The 19,479-nt window shown below is 39.3% G+C and overlaps 1 protein-coding gene across 1 annotated transcript in view; it reads left to right on the plus strand.

Moving 5' to 3' along the window:
- The window catches only part of NALCN (sodium leak channel, non-selective), a 343,201-nt gene that overhangs the window by 217,413 nt on the left and 106,309 nt on the right, over positions 1-19,479 (plus strand). Inside the window, exons 11-13 of the mRNA XM_050937548.1 lie at positions 2,984-3,115; positions 12,467-12,634; positions 18,224-18,415. Of these exons, the coding sequence (XP_050793505.1) occupies positions 2,984-3,115; positions 12,467-12,634; positions 18,224-18,415 (492 nt within the window). The remainder of the gene's footprint in view (positions 1-2,983; positions 3,116-12,466; positions 12,635-18,223; positions 18,416-19,479) is intronic.

Below are 19,479 nucleotides of genomic sequence, written 5' to 3' on the forward strand. Positions count from 1 at the left end.
CAGTCATAGACCAGGCCTCCATAGTGCTAAACTGTACAAACACAATGAATTCTTATTTGGACAGAGACCAAGAAACAAATGTTCATCTGGGGTAATTGCCACAGGCCCATTAACTGGATCTGCCCCCATGTGTGATTGTGTTGCCCTGAAGATGAATTTTTCACAGAGATAAGACTATGAAGGCAAGACATTGTAACTGATCCTATTTTGTAACCTTAGCTATAGTGGTCAAGTCTGGGCAAATAAATATGGGTTATTAAAAAAAATATTTATTGGATATGTATCCATATATTTTGTAAAATATATTATCTCTATATATATAATTTTAACATAAAATGTATAAAAATATATAATTGGTTCAGGTACACTAAATTTATGTTGTCTATATGTTAATCATGTATTTATTAAATCAAATTAATATAGTACGATACTACATTAGTCATATACCAGTATACAAAATATATAGCTAAAAACTGAGAACCAACAAGTACAGAGAGAGAGAAAGAGAGAGAAAAAGCCAAGCAGGAGCCTGGAAGCATAGTGTGATCTTGGAAAATGCTGGAGAGAAAACTTTTTGGTCTGGTGTTAGCTAAAGAGTCTTGAGGGCTGTAAGCTAAGAAACTGCTCCTTTTGTTCTTGTTTCCCTCTGTGGTCGGAGACAGGGGACTTTGTACATTCCTTGTAAATAAACAAGATTGCAACAAAGAAAATACCAGACCCCAGGAATTTCTACTTCCAGCATGAACATCCCCAGTATTCCAAACTGTGACAAACTGCTCTAGTTGAAAAGGGGCAACACAGGCACTAAACTCTATGGTGTATAGTCCGTTAATGGTCCCATTAGCGCTTTCTAATTCTGAGTAAGTAGTGGATTGTATTAGTAGGACTGCCAGAAACTAAAATGCACAAATATCTAGGCACAAAAAGTTGGTGACAATAAAAGATCAAACCAACAGTTCCCAACCCAGCCCCAAGTGGCAATCCAGAACAGGGGTATAAAAGTAGCAAGGGGGCTGTACCATTTTCCTGGCACCATCTCCCTCCTGTGCACATGCAATTGCCCCCATGCCTCCTGTTTGCGGGGCATTGTGCTGTGCACCATCAACCTGCTATGGCTACAGCTTCCCTATCCCCATCCAGCTCTCAGCTTTCAGTCCCAGCTCTCAGGCTGAAGCTACCTGGTCTTTCCTTTTTAGCCAGCTTCTGCTCTAGTCCCCTAGGCCTGCTGCTCCTGCCTTAGTGCAGCCTCTGGCTCTTTTGTGACTCCCTTTACTGGCTGGCTGTGCTGAAGATTTTGATTTTGAGATTGGTTTTGTTATTTTAATAAATCCATCCTCAAGGAGGGGTGTGGAGGTTTGATTTAAGGGACCCAGAGCTGAGGTAGAGAGACACTGAGGCAGGGGTGCATTAGGAAAAAGCGTAGCTGTAGAATGATTTTGGGCCACCTGTTTTTTAAGTACGTTAAATCCAGCCATGTGACATTTTTAAAAGAAGGTAGGGAAGGCTAGCAGGCTTTGTTCTATATAGTGAGGATTTATACCTGAAATTCTGTACTGGCTAGTTTTAGAAACAAATTTGGGGAGAAATTGAATCAACCTGTTTGTGTTAATACAATGTACAGTAACATTTACATGTCAACAACTGATGAGTTGCTAGTTTGTGCAAATAAGTTTTACAAGCATAAATTCCACAGTTTGTGGGGAAAAGTGATAGTGTAATAACTGCACGCTCAAGTGATTGTGCATGCAAGGATATGTGAATGGTCTGTGAGTGATTTAATATATACATCAGTATATTTGGCTATTTAATTTGAATTTTATTGGCAGCAATAAATTTATTGCTAAACTGCAGCCATAATTCCATCTTTTGGTACTGAAGGAATTTATCATGGAAGGTACTAAGCATCTTCAGCTCTCACTGAAAACAACAGGAATTGAGCAACATGGTCTTTTAAAGTACATTTGTCTTTAATCTCTTAACTTTAGCTCAAACATGTTGAAACTTTTAGGAGAAGTAGTTTGGGTCCAATTTGTAACTTCAGTATTGTAAAAGTTGTGGGGAAAATCCCTATGAATTCTAAATCCAGCTTCAGAATCTACTGCTTCATCAATCTGAAAGTGTCTAGGAATTAAAACTGTCTAATTCTTCTGAAAAGCAAAGGCCTAGATTGTCACAGTCTTTATTCAGCTGCACTGGTGAGTAAGATGAAGTAAGGGCCCTCACTTACTCCCATGTTCATGCTTTCTCAGCTTGTGGCTCCTGTTGTGGGGAGAAGTGCAAGGAACTGGCCAAGAAGAGAGAAAGGGGAATAAGTTGTGTCACCCTTACTCATGGAAGAGAGCAAGGTTACAGACTAACCCAAAGGGACTACAGAATATCTGCTCTGTCTCTGCTGGGCATTTTTAGGTGACCAGCAGCAAATGCGAAAAATCGAGACGGGGGGTGGGGGGGAGGGGTGGTAACAGGAGCCTATATAAGAAAAAGACCCAAAAATCGGGATTGTCCCTATAAAATCAGGATATTTGGTCACTCTAGGCATGTTGTAGTAACTAGTATCCTTTGAGCTATGCTGACATATATTGATAATGCTGGCACCTAAACAAGGAAACAGTTACAGCTATATTAAAATCATAAAGAATGTTTCACAAAGGGAAAAATGGCTAGAATAAATATAGCTAAGCATTTTAAGAGCATCTTAGAAATAATGGAAATAGTAAACAATGAAACTTTTATAAAAGTTTATGTGGAAATAATTGAAAAAAAAATGATATTGCATATAAACCAGTTTGAGTAAAATGATATATTTGACTATAAGATAAATAATAATTTACAGTTAGTTTATGAAGCTTTGCATAACATACTATTGTGACAGTACAAGTTATAAAAATATAATAAATTGTTGTGTATGAATCATTTCAATTATAAAGTTTTACTTCTTTAATAGAAAATACTACTTGTCTGTTTGTGGTTTTTTCCTCTACAGAAACTGATGAGGTCATCAATATTTCATATGTTCATACTGAGCATGGTGGCAGTAGATGTCATTGTCGCTGCTAGTAATTACTACAAAGGAGAGACTTTCAGAAGACAGCATGATGAATTTTACCTAGCTGAGGTGAGTTTACTGGGCTTGCTATCCAGATAGTTTTCAAGACGAAAAAAGTAGACAAACTATGTGAATGTCAAGCAACTTGTCATTTCTTTATTCCCTTAAGCTTTCTGAGATTTTTTTGCAAATTGTTCAAGTTCCTCTGTCTGACAATGGCTGACAGCCCTTTAAAAAAAAAAGACAACAGCCTTCTGAAAGGTAATTTCCTCAAACAAAATGTCAGTGGTAATGAACTGAGGCTTGAGTACAACCTCTTCAGGCAATGCATGGCTGATAAGCTGCTTTTTTATCAATAGGAGTGCAGACCGAAGAATTTAGCTTGTTTTTATTTCAAACCAAATAAACATACCTTGTAAAATATAGGCCTTATTCTGGAAAGCATCCCTATTCAGGAAAGCTCTTAAGCACATACTTAACTGTAATCTTGTTCTTAAGTATAGCCTGAACAGTACTCAAAATAGCCTGAATTTGGTGACATTGTGGGCATGATGCAGAAAAAAATATTCAATAGGGGTTTTGGAGAGGGCTGAAGCTCTGCTCTTGGAATGATGAAAGGGTGAAAAGGAGCTGTTTTTTAGCTGCCTGGATAAATATTTTAATGCTGCTGGCATTCTGTTGTAGAGTCATAGAGTCGTAAGACTGGAAGGGACCTTGAGAGGTCATCTAGTCCAGTCCCCTGCACTCATGGCAGGACTAAGTATTATCTAGACCATCCCTGACAGGCATTTGTCCAATCCGGTCTTAAAAATTACCAATGATGGAGATTCCACAACCTCTCTAGGCAATTTATTCCAGTACTTAACCATCCTGACAGTTAGGAAGTTTTTCCTAATGCCCAACCTAAACCATCTTTGCAATTTAAGCCCATTGCTTCTTGTCCTATCTTCAGAGGTTAAGAAGAACAATTCTTCTCCCTCCTGAAAGAGTGGACAGTGGAGAGGAGCCAAGGCAGCGTTGTTCACCCTCATCCCTGAGCCTTTCGTACCGCACAATCTCAGAGCCAAATGTCTTGTGCCTTTACTGGGAATAGTGGTATCAGTGTAGGTAGGACCTGCACTGGGGAGTGGTCAGTCTGCAATCGTTGGTCCCAATTTAGGAAAGCACTTAACATTGCAGACTCAGACTTTAAGGCCAGAAGGGGCCATCATGATCAATTAGTCTGACTTCCTGCACATCACAAGCCTCAGAACCTTGCACTACACTGCTTTCAATTCCCTGGGCCAGTTCCCCGCAGCCCCAGACTTCACCAAAGCTTCATTCTTACTTCAAGGCTCATCTAAGTTCAGGCCCAGCAGCCAGCGAGGAGCTCTTCTTCACTCAATGGTGCTGCCATTCACTTTGGCCAGCCAGGAGCACAAGCTGCACTCCTCTAGCTCCAACAAGGAACTGACTGTCTCTGACTCTGAAGCTCCTTTTATATGGCCCTTCTGGGCCCTGATTGGCTGCTTCCCCTGCAGCCACTCTGATTGGCTGCTTGGAGGACACCTCTAGTGCTCCTTTTGTGGGATGAATGTGGCAGGCTGACTGTTTCTGATCACTTTCCTCTCCTCTAAGTGCTTCAGAACTGATTCCTTGAGGACCTGCTTCATGATTTTTCCAGGGACTGAGGTAAGGCTGACTGGCCTGTAGTTCCCTGGATCCTCCTTCTTCCCTTTTTTAAAGATGGGCACGACAGTACCTTTTTTCCAGTCATCCGGGACCTCCCCCGTTCGCCATGAGTTTTCAAAGATAACGGCCAATGGCTCTGCAATCACATCCGCCAACCCCTTTAGCACCCTTGGATGCAGCGCATCCAGCCCCATGGACTTGTGCTCGTCCAGTTTTTCTAAATAGTCCCGAACCACTTCTTTCTCCACAGAGGGCTGGTCACCCTGTCCCCATACTGTGCTGCCCAGTGCAGCAGTCTGGGAGCTGACCTTGTTTGTGAAGACAGAGGCAAAAAATCATTGAATACATTAGCTTTTTCCACATCCTCTGTCACTGGGTGCCTCCCTCATTCAGTAAGGGGCCCACACTTTCCTTGACTTTCTTCTTGTTGCTAACATACCTGAAGAAACCCTTCTTGTTACTCTTAACATCTCTTGCTAGCTGCAACTGCAAGTGTGATTTGGCCTTCCTGATTTCACTCCTGCATGCCTGAGCAATATTTTTATACTCCTCCCTGGTCATTTGCCCAATCTTCCACTTCTTGTAAGCTTCTTTTTTGTGTTTAAGATCAGCAAGGATTTCACTGTTAAGCCAAGCTGGTCGCCTGCCATATTTACTATTCTTCCTACACATCGGGATGTTTTTTTCCTGCAGCCTTAATAAGGATTCTTTTAAAAACAGCCAGCTCTCCTGGACTCCTTTCCCCCTCATGTTATTTTCCCAGGGGATCCTGCCCATCAGCTCCCTGAGGGAGTCAAAGTCTGCTTTTCTAAAGTCCAGGGTCCGTATTCTGCTGCTCTCCTTTCTTCCTTGTGTCAGGATCCTGAACTCGACCATCTCATGGTCACTGCCTCCCAGGTTGCCATCCACTTTTGCTTACCCTACTAACTCTTCTCTGTTTGTGAGCAGCAGGTCAAGAAGAGCTCTGCCCCTAGTTGGTTCCTCCAGCACTTGGACCAGGAAATTGTCCCCTACACTTTCCAAAAACTTCCTGGATTTTCTGTGCACCGCTGTATTGCTCTCCCAGCAGATATCAGGGTGATTAAAGTCTCCCATGAGAACCAGGGCCTGCGATCTAGTAACTTCTGCTAGTTGCCGGAAGAAAGCCTCATCCACCTCATTCCCCTGGTCTGGTGGTCTATAGCAGACTCCCACTATGACATCACCCTTGTTGCTCACATTTATAAACTTAATCCAGAGACTCTCAGGTTTTTTTGCAGTTTCATATCAGAGCTCTGAGCAGTCATACTGCTCTCTTACATACGATGCAACTCCCCCACCTTTTCTGCCCTGCCTGTCGTTCCTGAACAGTTTATATCCGTCCATGACAGTACTCCAGTCATGTGAGTTATCCCACCAAGTCTCTGTTATTCCAGTCACATCATAGTTCCTTGACTGTGCCAGGACTTCCAGTTCTCCCTGCTTGTTTCCCATGCTTCTTGCATTTGTGTATAGGCACTTAAGATAACTCGCTTATTGTCCCACTTTCTCGATCTGAGATAGGAGTCCTCCCCTCCTGCATTCTCCTGCTTGTGCTTCCTCCCGGTATCCCATTTCCCAACTTACCATTTTTCGCAAGGTTCAATTCTGCTTGGCTTTTGGCACTTCTCACTTTGTTCTTAAGTCCATCCTATTTCGGAAAGCATAGAGGCATGTGCTTACCTTTAAATATGGCCTTTAGTCCACGTCACTAAACATATATCTAATCACCTTTCCCAATTAGGGATGCTTTCCTGAATTGGAGCCACTGCTCACACAAGTAAAAGTTCCCCTATGTTGGAGGCCATATTTACTGTGTCTGGAGCCCACAGCCACTGGGGAAGTTACAATATGGCCCTATATTTTACATACAAATGCCATTAAATTGACTCAAAGAAATCCTAACATTTAACTCCTCAGCAAGATCCGTTCTCTAGGATAGTGTCTATGCCAAAGTGTGTTTATCTATTCAGTAAAATTGAAATTGTAAGGATGATATTTTATTTAACAAGGTTTCAATGATTTCCATAATAAACCTACTAAAAATGGGGGGGTGAGAGGAGTTTGTATTTGCAAAGGTTTTATATTTACAAAATTGTTTTAAGAAAGGTGGAATAATGTTAGCTTTCCATCATTATTATAGCTGATACAAAATTTTTCCTCCTAAATGAATCCCCTTCCCATAGCAGAGCAATATATTTCAGACTAATCAGTGATAAATATGGAATGTACCAAAAATCCCAATCGCAGCACATTTCAAGACTGTACTGTAGTTCAGCACACAATAAACAGAATCCAGAGGTCAGAGTCAATAACATAACTGATATGACTTGACATTTTCATATTTTTAAACAATGGTCTTAAAGGGAAGCTGTCAAGTCCTTTCACTTCAGGCACTTTAAACAAGCTTTTGAATAAAAAATGTGTTTTTACTAGAATGTACCGCACTGGGGTTGGTGCAGGTTTTGTTGATTGTCCTAGTAATGAAAATTTTCTCTGTATATGTCCACATATGAAAAAAAAACACATGCATATGAGGGAGAATGGTATTGTGATTAAGGCACTGGACTGGGACTAAGGAGATTTAGGTTTGCATCCTAGTTCTGCTACAGATTTTGGTGTGACCTTAGTCAGGTCTGTAAATGGGGATAATAATACTTTCTTTGTCTGTTTAGGCCCTGATCCTGCAATTAACACAGGATCAGAGCCTCAGGTTGTAAGTTTTGTTGAGGGGAGGGACTGTCTCTAATTTTCAGTACAATGCCTAGCAGAGTGGTATCCTGATCTTGGTAAGGTCCTCCAAGCACTACTGTGATACAAATAATAATGCTGTCTATTGTCATACTACATGTGTATTTCTGTGCAGGGCACTGTATGCATGTTATATTTACTTTTTCATTATTCAGTGCTAAAAAGGTTCTCTTTAAAATCTGGGATGTAGTGATCTGTCATGGGGCTGGTACACCTATCACACTTATGGGACGGGGGAACGGCACTACAGCCTACACTCTAAGCCTACAGTGGCCTACATCCTGAGCCTCAGAGCAGTATGGTCTAACGGCCGGAGTCAATAAGTGGCCCTCCCTTGCAGGGCTGCATGATGGCCTTGTGGCCAGAGTGAATAGGGCTGCCCTCCCTGTCAGGGCTGAGTGGCCTAATGGCCAGACTCAATACGGCTGCCCTCCTCTGCAATGTCTCCAACAGCAGGCAGACAAGGCCTTATAGACCCCATCATAAGGACAATGAGATAATCACCCAAACATGTCTAAAAAACTCCGAAGAAACAAACAAGATGAATGAGCTGCACCTCCAGTTGTCAGTCAAGCCCTTTTCATCTTTCTTCTCTAGCTCTCTCTCGCTCTTTCCTTTTGTGTATCTGACTAGGCAGCAGCTCTCACAGGTTTTGACAGGACTTGGCAAAGTCCACTTGGCACTTCAGGTTCACCAATGCCCAGCAATAGTACCAGGAAGTTGTAGATATGTGGAAAGTCTATCACGTTCATTAAAATCCTTAAGATAATATAGTCTCAAAAGTTCAATTTTGGAATTATCTATCTATTTAAATTCAGCAGGCAAGCCTAGCCTGGAGTATTTCATATGCTCAGCTACAGGAAGGAAGCCTGCTTCCTTTATGGAAACTAGAGGACAGATAGCTCTAGAAACAGGGAGACTCTTAAGAGTTAAAGCAGTGCGGGGGAAGGGGGAAAGGATGTAAATTCTAAACCCAGATTCCACTTATTACATATTTCAATACACCCAACTATTTGCAAAGCTTAAGGTACATTACAAATGTATTTATCAGCCCATTGTACCAAAATAAATAGTATTCATGGTCAGATTGAGATAATCAGAAAGTTATTTAAATTTGAATATATTGACCTTATAGAATCAGAAAAAGCAGTCTGGTGAGAGAGAAAAGAAACAAACAAACAAAAAACTCAACCAAGTATAGCTTCCTAGCACCAGGGAAGGGTGCAGAGCAACTCCATGGTGGACATCACCATAAAGATCTAATTATATGTGTTCATTGGTTAGACAGTAAGAGGGTGTGCTGTAGAAAAAACCAAGACAGACAGAAAAGAAGAAGTCTTCTCCGTTATGATAGGTTTCAGGATTGAAGCCTTAGTGAAGAGCATTAAGAATCCTGAAAAGCAGTGGCCTACACTCTGTAGGCATGAACAAGGTTAGACAGTTTTTTTTCTGCTACCATCTCACATGGCAGTGTCCTTTGCAATGAATCTATGTCCTTGTATCAATACAGTTCTGAGAAAGTCCCTATCCCTCTTGCCAAAGTGAAGATTAAACAGAATATGGAACCTGAAAAGGGAGAGAAGGGCCAAAGATCTGGGATCCTAACTTCATTGATCCAACTCAGAAGGACTCTCCTCTAAGTTCACGGGTAGCTCTACACTCCCCTCAGCCAAGTCAGGGCAGCACAGCAGAACCAGCTTAGATGGTAGTCTTGGGTATTGACCCTAGATTTGCTCATCGTGAAACAGCATTAGCACCCTGCAACCTACAGGGAAGCATGCCATCTCATATGGCTCCTCTTTGGCTTCTTTCCAGGGCTGGCTCTACCATTTTTGCTGCCCCAAGCAAAAAAAAAAAGAAAAAAAGGCCACTCGGACTGTGCCACCCCAAGAATGGATGGAGCCTTAGCATGTGCCGCCCCAGGCACATGCTTCCTCTGCTGGTGCCTGGAGCCGGCCCTGCTTCTTTCCTAACTGAGCCTCACATACTTTTTCTCATGGCTCATGAGGATGCATAGGTGTTTTGACAGAAGGAAATGTGGCAGCACAGCAGATGGTAGCAACTTGTTTAACCAGTTGCCTGCCCCTGCCTGGCACCCCATGGTCTTTTCTATGGATTCACCCTCGTCCCCTCTCTGCAGCAGCAGAAGGGGTAGATATGAGTATAAATTTTTATATAAACCTACATTATTGCATTGCATAGCTAACAAAAAATTCAAGTCAGATGTTGTGTATTTGACTTCTGAATCTTATGTAATTAATTACAATGAAGGGAAAATGCCCAGCTCTATCAGTGGGAAGGCAGGTGTATAAGTGTAACCAAATGCTATGCAAACCATCTGATAAATTTTTCAGTGTTAGTGGTTTGAGGTCCTCTGACAAGGATGTAAAATGCAAATCATCCTGCCTACACATTTGTAGAATAAATTTAAATATATTTAACATCATATTTGCTAATCTTGTCCCTAATGCAACACCTATATATTCTGAATTGTGTGAATGTTAGAGTTGCTTCTCCACTGCTGTAAGGTTGAATTCCAATACTTTTCTGTATTTCATAACTGGAGTGCACGCGCGCGCACACACACACACACACACACACACACCCAAATCCTTTGGGGCTGAAATTTTGTATGACTCTTCTTTGCTCAAAGGCCTTTTTTTCTTTAACCCAGATTAAAATACTTTTCCTGTGTGTTTCAAACAGAGGTTTTGTTCATACTGTACTTGAAACCCTTTTTTTCAGACTTGACTTGTTTTGTAGATCTCAATGATATCTACAAAGGAACAGGTCAAGGAAAATTGGTCATTATCTTTGAAGATATGAAGACTGAGAGGTGTGTGCAGGTGTGTGTGTGCTTGCACAGTAGGGTGTTCAGTTGGGTTTTATTGCTTAGCCTAAACAAAAGGTTTAGAACACTGGGGTGCTGCAAGACATCTTAGTTTGAATTAATCATGCAAAGAACTTTAAAGTTTGATAAATATTTCAAACACTTTAGGAAAACTGTTGCAGATACTGCTGGTGATACTGCTCACCAACAAGCCAATTAACCTCTGTGTCTGACTTTTTCCATTTGTAAAAAGAAGATTAATAATATTTGACCTCAGAGAACCCTCTGAACATCGATTTGTTAATGTTTGAAAATATTAGTTCTGTGTAAGTATTACCTGTTAATTCAATGTCTAGTGTAGTCAAGGGTCAGTGGAGTTTACCCACTTCTCATTTGGGGAATATAGAGGTTAGGTTAGTTTACCCACTTCTTTTCTTACCACTGCACAACTTGTCCTGCCCCTGCAGCCTAGAAACTGGTGAGGGGAGGACAAATATCCCTTTCTCTGTCCTACCTCTACTGCCTATTGGGAGAAGTCTCGAGGGGATACATTGATAAATCAAAAAGGCATGGGAGGAACTGGGGATGGAGGGTGTTTAGCCAGAGGCATTTTCTGTGGCAAGTCTGCAAATAAAATGAGAGAAAATGTATACGTCGTAGTAATAGGAGGGGAGAGGCAGAGGGGGCTAGCCTCAGCTAGAGCAGATAGCTAAGTTGTCTAAATGTCAGGGTTAAAAATTTCAGTCTCCAGGGCTAAAGGTGCAAATCTAGGATTAACTGGTCCTTCTCTTCAGTGTGAACTCTTATGCAGTTTACTGTGTAAATATTTCAGAAAAGGCCTTTAAGAACTGCACATTTCGGCCCCTGCCTTCAAGTCTTCCCCTGTCACTTCCTACCTCACACTCTCTCCCCTATGAACACTTCTTGCCTACCTACATCTCCATTTAAAAACGGCAGAATTTACCAGATTTATTACTCCTTTATTTTATTTGTTTTAACCTTCATCTAGAGTTGCCAATCCTCCAGGATTGTTCTGGAGTCTCCAGAAATTAAAGATTAATCTTTAATTAAAGATTATATCATGTGATGAAACCTCGAGGAATATGTCCAACCAAAATTGGCAATCGTACCCTCATCCCTTCTTTCCTTACCCATTTCTGTTGGTTTATTTTTGTGCATGGGTGGGAAAAAATTAAATGTTCATAAAAAAACAATAACTGTTGAGTCAATTCTCTTTCAACCTTTGCTTGCTCCTTAGATCTGTCCAATCTATGTTATATTTAAAATTGGTTCAACCATTGTTATGCATTGTGCAAAATATCTTATCATATTGTACTGGCCAATTCTCTCTCTTGGGAGACACACACAGAGCACTCAAAATTGGTTAAAGGATTGGTCTGATACTCTCCAAAAACTATTATTTTGAGACCTATGAGCAAGTAAAAATAAGGGGTTGTGGTATAAGCTGCAATTCAAACTTAACTTTGTTAGCCAGGCACAGGATCATCCACAAGAGCTGATATTAATATGTTTATAGGTTCAACAAGTAATCTCAAATAGCTTAGAACCATCAATCTAACCTGAGTGGGATCCAGTTGCAACAAGCTCAGGCCAACTGAGAATTTGCCAAGCTTGGGAGAACATTAGACCCAATGAATGAAAGGAAATATGTATATGGTTTTTCAAATTTGAATATTTTTTATTATTAATCTGTTTTTTAATTGTAACAAATAGTTTGTGATAATTTGTGATTATCTCTTTTTACAGAAAATTAGCACTTTAGAAATATCAACTTGCTCTATCATCTCTGTGAAGGTACACTATATGGTATACAAACAGGAATTCTATCATTTTCCTGAATGCTCTGTTTATAGTCAAAGTTTGAGAATTTACAAATAAGTGCCATTTGTTCATAAAAATTAGAAAAATGAGAAATGCCTATCATCCATTTTGATGAGTCTAGTCCATTATTCCTTTGCTTGGCTAGTCAGCACATATCATCAGGATGTTATTCCGGCTATTTCCTTTGCTATATAGATCCTCAAGTAGATATCATTTCAAATCTTGGCAAGGTGTGAACTCCGACATAGAAAGCCATGATTTGAATCAGTAATTGAAACACTTGTTTCTCCTCTTATATATTCTCCTAGGTTGCTTTTACAGTTCTCTTTGACTTAGAAGCTCTTCTGAAGATCTGGTGCTTGGGCTTTACTGGATATATCAGCTCATCTCTTCACAAATTTGAACTGCTGCTTGTAATTGGAACTACTCTTCATATTTATCCAGACCTCTACCATTCCCAGTTTACATATTTTCAGGTACAGTCAACTAATTTTAATATTTCTGTTTAAATACCTTGTTCAGGCACACTAAAAATGTTATCCATGAACAGTAATCCGTATTCCCATGTGCACTTTCCTTTGTTTCTTCCAGAGTTCTTATATTGCTGAGTCACTTTGAATAAGTCTTTAAAATAATAATAATTCAAACAAATGTCTCTTTTTAAATCTGTGGATCTAGGCAGACCTTATAAGAGTAGGCCTCTCTCTGAATAAGCACATCAGCCCCCAATCCTCCTTCTTTGCAGCTCTCATTTCCAACTTCTGCTACACTGCTTCACCCTGGCTTTGGTCTAATTTGGCCACAATTCTCCATTCAGCTTTGCACACACACCACTTCTTAGTGCATGTCCTCCCACTGCATCTTAAATGCTCCTGCTTAATGTCCACAAGTGGCTTCCTTGTTACTGGCTCTCAGTTCCCTATAAACTTGCTTTAGATTTCACAGACACTACTCTACCAGCTGTCACCTTCCTATGTAACTTCCCTAACTAGGAGATTCTCTACCTCAGTCCCTTATGGGTCTTCTAAAGCCATTTCCCCAGTTCCATCCTGGATCCTGGCATTTTGCAATCACCAAATTATTTCTAATCTATTTATTGGGGCTGTCCTGCCCATTCCTGGTGGAAGTCCCTGGTGGAACACAGAGAGGGAGCTTCCTTGGGGTTGACCCATTTTCAGGTTGTAAGTGAGCTCACATTTGTCCTCTGTCAGCCAAGACGCCAGACTGACTAATTCCCTGTCCCTCCTTCTTGGATGAATATGTCCTGTAGGATCAATCTAGTTGTGGGAAAAAGCCCATAGGATCACTATAATGTAATCTCAAGTGTAAGGTGTCTGTTACTGAGTCTAGTAATCCTTTCTTTAAAAAGGCTAAAACAATTATTTTGACATTGGAGAATCACAACCTTACATGAGAACTACGGGACACAGCTTTTTAGACTTGTCAGACATTTTAGGTATAAGAGGATTCTGGGAACTGTAGTTCAGATAATAGCAAGTAAAACAGTGACCATTTAGAGAGACCAAAATATCTTCACAGTAGTTTCAGTGATATATGTTGCATTTATAAGTTTAAAAAATTAGAACAGATTTGTATCCATCTATTATTTAGAAATGAGTTGAAGCAAGAGATTAGTAATTAATAATGAAAAAGGGTAAATAATAAATGACGTAGCTAAATCTTACAGAAAAGCATTATAAACTATGATGACACATGGTGCAGTCCACTGAAGTGTAGTAATGAATTTTGACAGATTGTGAAAAATTGCACAAAGCCTATTCACATTCTCTTTATATGATTCTACAAAATTGGTCAGGAAAATCTGCAAGACTACAAAATCTCTGGCCCTGGCACACAGCCCCATAGGAATTGAATGTTTTTAGATGGTGGCACTTTAGATCTTGCTGAGATTACATGCTGTGAGACTACTCAGAACAATGCCACTCAAGTGGCATAATGTAATTCTCAAACATATGAAAACGAATACCTTAAACTAAACCACTGTACTTCTATTCCACAAATGTAAAATAAACAATCAGACAACAGTAAGTTGGAACTCTCAAATATTACAAGTAGCAGACACATTAACTCACTGGTGGAATATTTATTTAATCAGAACCCACGTACAACTTATCGTCTCTTTCCAGGAAGTTTGAATATTAAAATACGAATTTTACACATTGGATAAAATAAATGTGATCATCACTAACTCTGTAGAATAGGAGGGGAAAATTACTGTCTGTATCTGGTCCTTCCTTCTTTTTCTTGCTCTGATGATATCTGTCCAGATAGATTTCATATATTTAAGCAGTCGCTGGTGGCCTAACTATATTCCCATTGCAATATAGGAGTTTTAATACAGACTTCAGTGGTTGGCTGGTGCTGAGTGTTTTTGAAAAATCTCCCCTCGCCTTGACTTTGTGACCAATCTTTCACAAAGGCTTAAAATGTGTAATTTGCATGGCTTCTATATTTAAAAGAAAACAGTTCATGGTGACACATAGTTAGAGTGAGTCAGCCTCGTATTTCTTGCACACACAAAATAACATGAAATAAAATGAAAAACAATGATTAAAATGACATAACATGAAAAAAAGTGTAGGCATTTTAACCTGCCAGACCAGATCACAACACCACTCAGGATTGGCCCGGCCACTCCTCTGCCAGCATGACCAGTGGGATGAGTGGGCCAAAAGGAAACGGCATTGCAACCCCATGCACCACTCCGCAATGCCTGGAGCTGGGAGATGGGCTGAGCCTCATGGGTCAGGAGTGCCTGATGCATGGTGAATGCAGGCTCACTCTGCAACCACTCCCTCCATCCCCAGGGCCTTTTACCGCCCTGGCGATAGGACTCAAGAAAAAGAAGTAACAACAAATTCTGACAAATAAAATGAAAAATTATAAAAAGATTTCACAGGGCTCTAACTATCAGCATAATTCTAGTGAAACAGAAGTGAGCAGCACTAAAAATATATTCAGATATTGATATTAATGTCTGACTCCTAAATTACAGAGATTAAAACAATGTTGAAACCAAACTTAAAATATTATTTTTATTTATTAAAAATAATGTTAAGTGGCTGGGATGGTGTGTTGTTGTTGTTACCTTAAAACACTACAGGTGAAATCCTGGCCCTGTTGAAATCAATGGCAAAATTCTCATTGTCTTCACTGGGGTGGGATACCTCCTTACATTCTCCAAAAAAACCGCAAAAAACAAAACAAAAAATAAACCCAAACCTGTCCTCTGGTACCATTATGAAATAAAGGGCACTTACTGCTTCATCACAGAATTTTTTTAAGAGGTAGTTTTCATTGAAATATCTATCTGAAAAGACGTGTTTTATAAGCAGAAGCACCTGCTACACTGAAAGATCTGGGTCACATTCCATAATCCAAATCCGCTTGAAGGCAAATGACACGGAGGTTGGAAAATACCTTTGTCAGTGTGCAGGCATGTATATACCATGTTCCCAGGCAAGCAGATTTCTAGCAAGCTGTGTAACATATCTCCAGTTCAATTAAGGTCAAAAAGTAATGTTCACAGGAAAACTTCTGGAGGTTAGGCAAATCTTCAGGTATTTTAATATTAATAGTGACAGGGTTGCTGTGTTCCCAGTCAACCAAAAAAATATAGCTAAAAAGAGTTCCTTCTTGAATACTCTCTGGTTTATCAACAGAACTTTTTTTCACCTTCCTAGTTTTCCCTAACATCTATCATAGTCTACATTATTTATTTGCCTTCACAGATAACCTCTTGTCAAATCATCAGTTACTCTTCACCACACTAGGCATTACCTTCTCAACCACCTCCCTGTGCATGTTAATATTAATTCTTGTTCACAGCAACATGCAAATCACTCTGTGACAGAAAATTAGCATAATTTACGGTAGAGCAAATTTTCTGCAACCCTGATCCAAAAGGCCTTCATAGCCAATGGAAAGACTCCATGTTTTATGTATTACAGCAAAGTCCTATAAAGGATTTTTTTGGAATGGAATGAAATAGAATGGAATGGAATATTTTGTGTTTTGAAAGCAGAAGGTGGTGGTTTTTATTGGGGAAAAATATTATAGAATCACCTTCTGAGGTAAACATAACTACATCTTGAGAGAGACAGTCTTAGAAATTTTATGTAACAAAACTTGTGGGTTCTTTTTTAATTTTCATTTTCAATTGCTGTACAAAATCTTTATATATTTTACCCACAAAAGTACACACCATCTATGTAAATATCTTAAAAAAGAAAATTTGTATATATTAGCCTGTAGCATGGAAAACAAGAATGTCATTACAGTAAAACTTTGCTAGATTTAATTTGTCTCCTAATGAAAACAAATGAAATAGCAAAATAGCACCAATAAAGATTAATGTGCTACTTAAAGGTCAGTTAGAACTCTCTAGGCAGAGAAAAAAGAAAGCTAGGTAAGACAATTAAATATAAAACATGACTCAGAATGCAGACCAGTGGTTCAATCCTGGCCCCATTGAAGTCAATATCAACATTCACATTGACTTCACTGCGGCTAGGATTTCACCCCAGGAGTAGATCTGTTGAGTAAAAGTATCACTTTTACTCAGCCACGCTTCAAGGGAGAATTCTATGTTAAAAAAATCAACAGTTCCAGGCCAAACGCAATCTACCACTCTCTGGGCAGCCAATATAAAGTACACAGGTTGTTCCTAATATGATCACAGCATCTTAAATCAGTGAGCAAATGTGGTGCTGAATTCTGAACAGGTTGCAAGGTATAGAGAAGCCCTCTTAAGCAGCAGTAATAAAGCATCAGTTATGGGGGCATGTGTTCCTGTTACAAAATAAATAATTGGGTAGAGTAACCTATGCAAATTACACCACAGAAAAAACACATTAGACCCTCATGCAAACAACACATGATTTACCATAGAAATGATACAGTCACTCCAGGGTTCTTAACCTAGCTCACTAAAGGAAGAGAGAACTTCTTCATAACATCAGCTTGTGTCCAGAAGCAAGACTTCTATTTACCCCACGCTGGGGTCAAGGCAGCTGTGATACATTCAGCTGGTAGTGTCATCTGCATGACGGAGATGTGCAGAATGTATAGGGTCCATGGGGCATGAGAGACATGTATTTGTTTAGATTGTTTGGGGCAGGGACTCTCTTCTTCTTGTGTGTTTGTACTGCACCTAGCACAATGGTGTTCTGGTCCATTACTAGGATTCTATATGGTAGCAATAATTATTATTATTATGATGATGATGATGAGACAGCTGTGTATCACCAGCATGCTGGTGATATTCTCCTCATGTTGAGAAACTATGTCACTGGAAGGTCTCTCATTGAATGCAGTATTAACAATCATGCATGTTAGCTAATGAAACATTTAATGATTTATATTTTATAGTACCTCATGCAGCTCTTTGCATTGAGATTCAGGGTTAACTTCCTCTTAGGTCATTGTATGGGCAAACTATCTGTGGGAATACAGGTACATGCTCTCTGCATGAATATATAACCCAGTGTTCACTGTTACAAATACGTTCTCTTAAGAGCCACATGTTTGTTTGTTTTTATTGATCCACTGGAATTGTAAAAGATTGTGGATCAAGGCTATTAATATAGAAAGGGAAAAATAACAAGGGACGCAATAAGCTAAAAATATAATTTTCTTATCAAACGCATGGCTCCGAGCAATAGGAGGAAACTTTAATAAAAATGCTGCATCATCCTTGATTAATTTCAAACTAAGAATAAGATATACATTTTAACAGGGAACATCAATTAACCATTGGAAAAATTTAACTAGGGATGTAGTGGATTCTTCATCATTGTTATCTTTAAATCAAGACTCCTTGTCTTTTAAAAAGATACGTTATGGCTCAAACAGAAGTTATGGGCTTGATGCAGAAATTGTTGGGTGAGGTACTTTGGCCTGTGTTATGCAGGTCTGATTAGATACATGATCATAAAGGTCCTCTCTGGCCTTAAAATCTGTGAATCTATTAAATTGATGGATAATATAATTAGACAAACTAATATGATTGTAATTGTATTTTATCTTTTCCTCTCTCTTTGCAGGTGCTTAGGGTAGTTCGACTTATAAAGATTTCTCCTGCTTTGGAGGATTTTGTGTATAAGATATTTGGACCTGGAAAAAAACTTGGGAGCTTGGTTGTATTCACTGCCAGCCTTTTAATTGTAATGTCAGCAATTAGTTTACAGATGTTCTGCTTTGTGGAAGAACTGGACAGATTTACAACTTTTCCAAGGGTAAGTATAAGAAGGATTGACTACTTCACTAGTTATCTTATTATAGGTCTATCTTTCTGTCTAATCTAGTTTTCATCGCCATGAAATCTTATTACCTTATAGAAAATCAAATAACAGTGTGGTCTTTGCTCTGTGGTTCTGTTTTCCTGCAGACCCACAATTGTAAGGAGAAATTTGAGTTAGGCTGTTTTGTTTGTTTCTGTCGCCGAGGGAAGTCTAGGGTGTACAGATGTAGACATGATGACACAGCAAAAAGTATGGGTCTAACAATGGTCAAGGATACAGTGGAGCAAGTGTGCATATGTAGAATGGTGTATACAGTGTGGAATGTTCCACTTGGACATGATATATAACTAGGCTTGGCAGAAATCAATTTTAATTGTTTATAATAGCAACAGATATCAATTTTGATTTTTAACCATTTTTTAAATGTTAATCTATTTAAAATTTGTACAGTTGTGGGAAATTATGGGGGAGGGATGTGCAATAATTACTTAATAACAGTAGACTTTGAAGCTCAAAAAGTTAAAGCTTTATAACCATTAAAAGCACAAATTGTCAGCATCAATGTCAAAATATACACCATATATATCTTTAATTCAAACGCTCGTAAGTTCTTCAGCAGCATTTTTCTTACTTTGCCTATAAATAGCTAATACTTTCAAGCCTATATGTACCTTTGGTATTATGAAAAATGGCTGCTCTTGATATACACAAGAATGTGTATTTAGACAAAGTTGTAAAACCTGTCTGCATTGCCAAAGTATGCATCCACCTTTTGGGCATAAATAAATGGATATTGTGGGCATGACATGTAATCAGAATGAGACTGAAATTCAATGAAAATTGGAGCTAATATAGTTAGTGAAACACACTGTTTTGAATGAAAATACTGCCATTTCTTTAATAATCTATTAGACTGGGTGTACATGGATAGGTTCCAGTGACACTTTATTGCTTTCAATCATCCTATACTGGTTTCACAGTATATCTGTTCTAGTGAAAGTGCATTGGTTGGAACAATTAAATAGGAATGAATGAGGCAGCCTCAAGAGTCATGCATT

Source organism: Gopherus flavomarginatus, chromosome 1, assembly GCF_025201925.1.
Source record: "Gopherus flavomarginatus isolate rGopFla2 chromosome 1, rGopFla2.mat.asm, whole genome shotgun sequence".
Lineage (NCBI taxonomy): Eukaryota > Metazoa > Chordata > Testudines > Testudinidae > Gopherus > Gopherus flavomarginatus.